The sequence below is a fragment of the Patagioenas fasciata genome, chromosome 9 (genome assembly GCF_037038585.1).
Source record: "Patagioenas fasciata isolate bPatFas1 chromosome 9, bPatFas1.hap1, whole genome shotgun sequence".
Taxonomy (NCBI): domain Eukaryota; kingdom Metazoa; phylum Chordata; class Aves; order Columbiformes; family Columbidae; genus Patagioenas; species Patagioenas fasciata.
The window spans coordinates 1,619,283-1,626,186 of record NC_092528.1 but is presented as its reverse complement, the minus strand read 5'-3'; the positions used below and the strand labels follow the sequence as shown (position 1 = coordinate 1,626,186).

Here is a 6,904-nt window from a genome sequence, read left to right as displayed (position 1 = left end):
TTGCTGCCTGTGGGCATGAGGACCTGTGCAAGGAGGAAAGGACACTGATGGTTTAGATGAGACTTCTCTGGAGGAAACCAAAGCCATTCCCCACAGACGTCCCCAACAAAGAGGCATTTTTATTTTTCCAGGAGAACGTCCTGGCTGGAGCCCTGGTCAGTGCTTGGTGAGTGTGCAATGAAGAACAGGGTCTCTGGCCAGGGGCTCTTGATCAGTCAGCCTGACCCTGTGTGATTGGGTGGGCATGGGCCAGTCCTGGGGTTCAGCTGTGTCAGCTGGAACTGCTCCTGGTGCAGAAGGGACTGTCAGCATCTGTACCCCCAGGCCTGAGAAACTGAGTTGGAGAGGTTTGGGGTTCCTACAGCTCCTTCTGCCCTCCCACCCTGGGCAGTGTTCTTGGGTGTCAGAAACCCTCAGCATTTCTGCTGCACTCAGGGAGAACAGAGCGAGTCCTGTGAGACCAGAGGATGCCTGTGGGTCAGTGCAGAGTGAGGGCAGCTGCTCTGTCCCTCTGTCCTGCTCCAGCTGCCCTGGGCTGGCACCTTTCTGAGATGGAGACTGATCACACTCCCATGTTACCCTGAAAAGCCACCAGGCACTGTTTAGAGTACAGGGATCCACCTCAGACCATGCCATGTCTCACCCTTTCCTAAGGTCTCAGCACCCCACATTCAGCCCAGGACACACACGACTTTTTTTCACAAACCAAACAACATTTTCTCTGTTGCTTCATTTCTGTGCTTCTACATGGGGATTCAGATAACACACAGATGCTGTAGGACAGGTTTGCATCCTGGATGGAAGCTCACAGCTTGGAACAAAACCTTAAGGAGACAATCAAGAGTCCTAATGATAGCGTTTGATTCAGGGAGACTCAGCTCATTCCCCAGCCCCACAGACTGCATTGCCCACATCCCACAGAGCAGAGCAAAGCTGGACACGTGTTCCCATGGACACACCTGCAGGAAAGGACCCACAAGGTCAGGCTGTGCCTCTGCAGCTGAAACTGCCATCCCCAGAGAGCCTGAGAGCAAGAACAAGATCCCAACAGCAGTGACCCAGAGCAGGGGAGCAAGAAGGACAATGCGGTGAGGGTGGGTGTGAGAGAGGCCAGGGCAGAGGCAGCCGGGCACTCAGACAGCGTCACCCTTCCCCAGCTGTGCAGCCACCTCCCAGACACCAACATTGCCGGGCAGCTGCTCTCAGCCCCTGTGCTCTGCAGAGGAACTGGAGCTCTGGCTGCACAGGAGCTGCTTCATGCCTTGGAGCCCCCGGCCCTGAGGGCAGAGGCTTTGCTGGGTGGGACAGGAGGCCAGGGGGCTGCTCACAGGAGGGATCTGCACTGCAGGGGATCACAGGGACTTCTCTCTGTTCTCCCTCCCATAGAATTCGAGGTCTAATTTCCTCTCATTTCTGATCATTCTCCCCCTGGGAGGTGTTTCCCTGTCCATGTCTCTTCCCTGTCAGTGCTCACAGACCCCATCCCACCCTCTGTACCCTCCCCCTGCCCCTACAGTTCCTGCCTGTTCCCAGGGCACTGCCTGGGGGCATCTTCCTGTTTGCAGGCTGGAAAACAGGACAGGTCAGACTGAGGCTGACGGGTCCAGCAAAGGTGATGCAGGTGCTGTGCACAGGCAGAGGGGTGGTGAAGTAATGTTATGAGCCTTCTGGCAGATGTGCTGATCACTCAGAGTTGCAGTTCAGGAGTCTCAGTGACTTGGTTAAGCAGGAGAGCTCATTTTCAGTTTATCCTTTCCTGCACCCTCCACCCCTTGGGATAGGAAACTGAAAAGACTGGAAAGCTCCTTATCTGTCTGCTAATCCTTGCATTGATCTCGTCCTTGAGGCATCCCCTTGGAAAAATTCTGGGGGTGATCTGGAGCTGTGAGCAGCTCTGACCAACACAGCACCCTCTCCACAGCAGAAACACCTTTCCTGCCCAATAGGGTTTGCTCATCATGCGACAGCTTCCCCCCTCCTTGTTTTGGGATCTCCCCGGGCAGGCTGAGCGGTGACTCTGGCAGGAGGCCGAGTCCCTGCCCTGGCACAGCCCTGGGGTGCAGGGACCCTGCTCTGCAGGAGAGCTCTGGGCACCCCTGGGTGCTCCCCCTGCAGTCACCCTCAGCAGAATTTGCCGTCATGCCCTTCCCCACTGACAGTGCAGCAGGGAAGCCCTGCTCTGGAGAGTGTTCTTCTCTACAAATGAGATACTGTGGAGACGTGGCAGATCCTGCAAACTGTGTCATGTGCCAGCTTTAGGAGATCCCTTCAGGAAATTCAGCTGTATTGACATACAGCAAGTGACCTACCGTGTTACAACTGTGAAGATTTGTCTCTCAGTGAGCCCTCAGCAACAAACAACCTACATTGCCTTTCCCCTCTCTCTGCCTGGTTCCTGTGCCCTCGGTGCTGCAGGCAGAGCCCTCAGCCCTGCTGCGCTGTGCAGAGGAGCTGCTCCTGGGCAGAGCTGTCTCTCTGCAGCGCTGCCGCTTGCCAGGAGCTCCCTCTGTCCCAGGAGCCCAGCCCAGCTCAGCAGCACAGGAGCAGCCAAAGGCACTTTAATGACACCTTTGGTGCATTTTGTGCTGTGTCCATGGACCTCAGAAGCTGAGGGAAAGGTGATGAAACCTCTCAAGAAGTGAATGTCAGATTCAAACATCCAGGTTACTTGTAATGTTAATGGGTCTGACTGAGGGACACAACTGAGAAATTTTCCCCAGGGTTGTTCAGAGCAGAAAACTGGAGGCCACGATGACTGGTCAGAAAAAGCAAAGTAAATGTCTCTCTGATGGTCAGTTAACCTGGATGTGTTTCATTAACCAAAGGGACAAGCCCTTACACCCAGCCCTGGGAAGTCAGATCCTGTCCCTCCCATGTTGCCCAGGGCCCTTCCTGTACAGTGTGATGTGGGGCTGTGCAAGGCCAAGGGCAGGACTATGGTCCCACACCTCCCAGGTTCCTGGCTGGGGACATGGAGGCCATGAGGCCCCTGTGCTGGAAGGACAAGGTGTCTCCTCACAGGCATCAGAGGTGCAGACAACAGCTATAGCCAAGGGGAGAAGGATCTCATGTCTGGTGGGGCTTTCAGCCTCTTTACATCCCTTGATCATCTCCACGACAGCCTGTCCTGTGCTGTGGCATCCCCTGCACCTCTTCCCCTGCAGGCTGGAGACATCCCTCCTGCTGCCCCACCTTGCTCTTGGCTGAGCATCTTCCTCCCTTTGCTGAGATCTCTCCATCCTCCCCAGCTGTTCCTTGGAGCACAAAGCCTTGGGCTGATGCAGACTCCCTCTGCTGACCTGCTCCACTGCCCTTCCAGTCACCTTCCTTTCTGCTCATGTCCAGCCTGGACCTCCCCAGCTGCACTTTGGGCCATTATTTCTTTCGCATGCTGTTTCCCACTACGCAGAAAACCTCCACCACCTCTGAAACCACCCTTCAAGCACTCTCAGGCTACTCCTGCACTGCTGCAACCTCCCCAGCGCTGCTGGGCCAAAGCAGCAGAGTATTGTTACAGTGGTTGACAGATGGAAAGTTAGGGCTGAAATTGAGTAACAGGAGAGTGAGGAGCTGCATCTCCTCCCTGCAGCTCCATCAGTTCAGACGAGCAGCCTCACAAGATCAATGCTTCTGTTCATGGGTACTTGGAGAGATCATGCTTGTGCTTGGAGCAGGCTGTCCTGTAAGGCTGATCAGATTTCCTGAGCTCCTTCACCCTTCACACCCACTTCCATGTCACCACCTTTATTGGCCGCCATCCCCAGTATGTCAAAGTCTTCTCCTCTGGAGCCCACCAGCCTGTGCTCTGCTGATGGCCTTCCTCCTTCCCCTCTGCTGACTGGAACCCCACTGTGTCGGTGTCACAACAACCAAGGTGGACACTGATGTTCACATCCCTCACCAGCTCTTTCTTGTTTCTCAGTTCCAGAACCAGGTGAACATCACCCTTGTTGTCCCAACAGGCAGCCATGTTAAGCAGGGGCCCAAGATCCTCTGGACTGTCAGCACCTGCAACTTTGCCTGGTCAGTGAATGTCAGGACAATTACAGTTCCCCATAGGAACCTGGTCATTAAGTGGTGACTTGCTCGAGTTGCCGACAGAAGGTCCATTTCTTCTCCATGATAAGTAGTTTGTAACACCCAACACATTGTCACCCTGTACTGGACTTACATGGCAAAGTCTTGGAACTGGGGGTGAGTGTGGGTGTGCTACAGTTGTCACCTCTCTGAGAACACAACAGGAGTCTGACCAACATCAGACAGAGCCAATTTCAGCTGCTCCAAGATGGACCCACTCCTTGCCAAATCTGAGCCACTCAGTGATGCTGGCAGCACCTCTGGGATATTGTATTTGAGAAAGGGTATGTCCTACGACCACTACGTTGCCATCTGCAAACCCCTGCACTACGGGACCCTCCCGGGCAGCAGAGCTTGTGTCCACATGGCAGCAGCTGCCTGGGCCACTGGGTTTCTCAATGCTCTGCTGCACACGGCCAATACATTTTCACTGCCCCTGTGCAACGGCAATGCCCTGGACCAGTTCTTCTGTGAAATCCCCCAGATCCTCAAGCTCTCCTGCTCACATTCCTATCTCAGGGAAACTGGGCTTCTTGTGGTTAGTATCTGTTTAGGATTTGGGTGTTTTGTGTTCATCGTGGTGTCCTATGTGCAGATCTTGAGGGCCGTGCTGAGGATCCCCTCTGAGCAGGGACGGCACAAAGCCTTTTCCACCTGCCTCCCTCACCTGGCCATGGTCTCCCTGTTTGTCAGCACTGGCGTGTTTGCCCACCTGAAGCCCCCGTCCATCTCCTCCCCATCCCTGGATCTGGTGGTGTCTGTTCTGTACTCGGTGGTGCCTCCGGCAGTGAACCCCCTCATCTACAGCATGCGGAACAGGGAACTCAAGGAGTCTATAAGGAAACTGATGACTGTTCGATTCTCTAAAGTAGTAATGAACTGACCTTCTCCTTCTGCATGTCACTTGTAATATCACACATTACTAGTTCAAACATTGTCTTCTTATGGCTGTGTCCATATCTACCTGTCTGGTGTGTCCCATAGTGTTTGTGTGAATAAAGAGCCGTACTTTCTGTGTGTTTAAATGAAATAAAGGACCCTGCACTGACTTGTTTGTTCTCTCTGAGATATCTGGAGCTTCAAGAGCCATGTCTGTGTGCTCAGTGAGCAGGAGCCACCCTGAGCTGGTTCTTCCTCCCATCCTGACCAGTATGAGTCTGCAGACTCGCCCCATGGCCCTGGGCACCACAGCCCACTTGCTCTGCTGAGCAGCACCACCAGTTTGGGGATGTATGGAGCATGGGAAGGGGGTGCAGGAACAGCTGGCCAGGTCATCACAGATCAGCTCTCTTGGGAAAGGCCTCTGTGGGGAGATGGGATGTTCCAGGAGAAGAGTGGAGCACTGTATGTGTGCAGAAAAGACACAGAAAGAGAAACCCTTTGCTGCAGGTGGCAGCTTGGGGCAGGTGGCCCTGGCACTGTGGCAGCAGGACCTTCCTGAGGATCCCCTAGGCCAAACATCTCATGCTGTCCTGGGGGGCAAGTCTGGAGCTGGGTCTGCAAGCTGCCTGGGCTGGAGATCCTCTCAGCGTGCTGGCTGGATGAACATTCTCACTGTCCTTCATTCTCACTGGTCCTCACTGCTGTGGGACCAGTTCCAGTGTGGCTGCTCTGCTGGGCTGGGCTGGGGAGAGGGCAGGGGGCTGGCACAATTCAGGAGGGGGTGGGAGGGCTAAACTGGCAAATGCCCCAGAGAAGAAAACACCAGTGAACAGCTGAAGTGTGTGAGTGTGCAGGGCTGGCACACAGCAGTGTCCTCTCCCAGCCAGGCCTCCTGGGAGAGCCCTGAAGGACCAGCAGAGCAGGGTCTGGTGTGTGCCCATGTTCATGGGACTGTCCTGGGGCAGCTTCCCCAGTCATCACAGACCAGCCCCTCAAAACCACCATTTCCTGCACTGGCCCTTCACCCCAGCTGAGAGAGGTTGTTCATCCCTCAACACAAGGACACGAAGTCAGAATCCAGTGTTTCCATTGTACAGATGAGTTATGAGCATGCATATCATGTACGTAAGTTCTGGGTCCTGCACTTGGGTCTCCACAACCCCATGAATGCTACAGCCTTGGGGAAGAGTGGTTGGAAAGCTGCCTGGAGGAAAGGTATCTGGGGGTGTAGACTGACAGCAACTGAACATGAGCCAGTGTGTGCCCAGGTGGCCAAAAAGGCCACCAGCATCCTGGCTTGTATCAAGACTAGTGTGGCCACCAGTGATTGTGCCACTGTTCTTGGTGCTGGTGAGGCCACAGCCTGAATCCTGTGTTTACTTTTTGGGCCCCTCATCATAAGGACAGTGAGGCACTAGAGAGAGTGCAGAGGAGGTGATGAAGCTGCTGAGGGGTCGGAGCATACATGTGATGAGGAGCAGTTGAGGGAGCTGGGGCTGTTCAGCCTGGAGAACAGGAGGCTGAGGGGAGACCTCCTTGTTCTCTGCACTACCTGAAAGGAGGATGGGGCATGGGAGATGTTGTTCTCTTCTCCCAAGTAGCAAGTGATTGGAGAAGACAAAATGGTCCTAAATTGCACCAGAGGAGGTTAAGATTGGATATTAGGAAAAATTAATTGACAAAAAACGTTTTCAGGCATTGGAATAGGCTGCCCAGGGCAGTGCTGGAGTGCTTTAAAATAAGTTTAGACAAGGTTCTTAGGGACATGGTTTAGGGATAGAGTAAAGTTATGTTTGGACTCAATGATCCTGAGAGTCCCTTCCAACTGAAATGTTTCTGATTCTACAATATCAAATAGAAAATTCTTCTATCACTTCTTCACATACCTGCCTCTTTACCCATACTCCTGAAACTTACCTAATTAAGTACACAAATCTTGAACACT

At 53.8% G+C, this 6,904-nt stretch overlaps 1 protein-coding gene across 1 annotated transcript; it reads left to right on the top strand.

Annotated features, from left to right (window-relative positions):
• Window positions 1-4,363: 4,363 nt before the first annotated feature.
• On the top strand, window positions 4,364-4,960 carry LOC136105092 (olfactory receptor 14J1-like). Its single transcript, XM_065844643.2, has one exon. It carries the CDS (start codon window positions 4,364-4,366, stop codon window positions 4,958-4,960), a length of 597 nt encoding a protein of 198 aa, XP_065700715.2.
• Window positions 4,961-6,904: the final 1,944 nt, after the last annotated feature.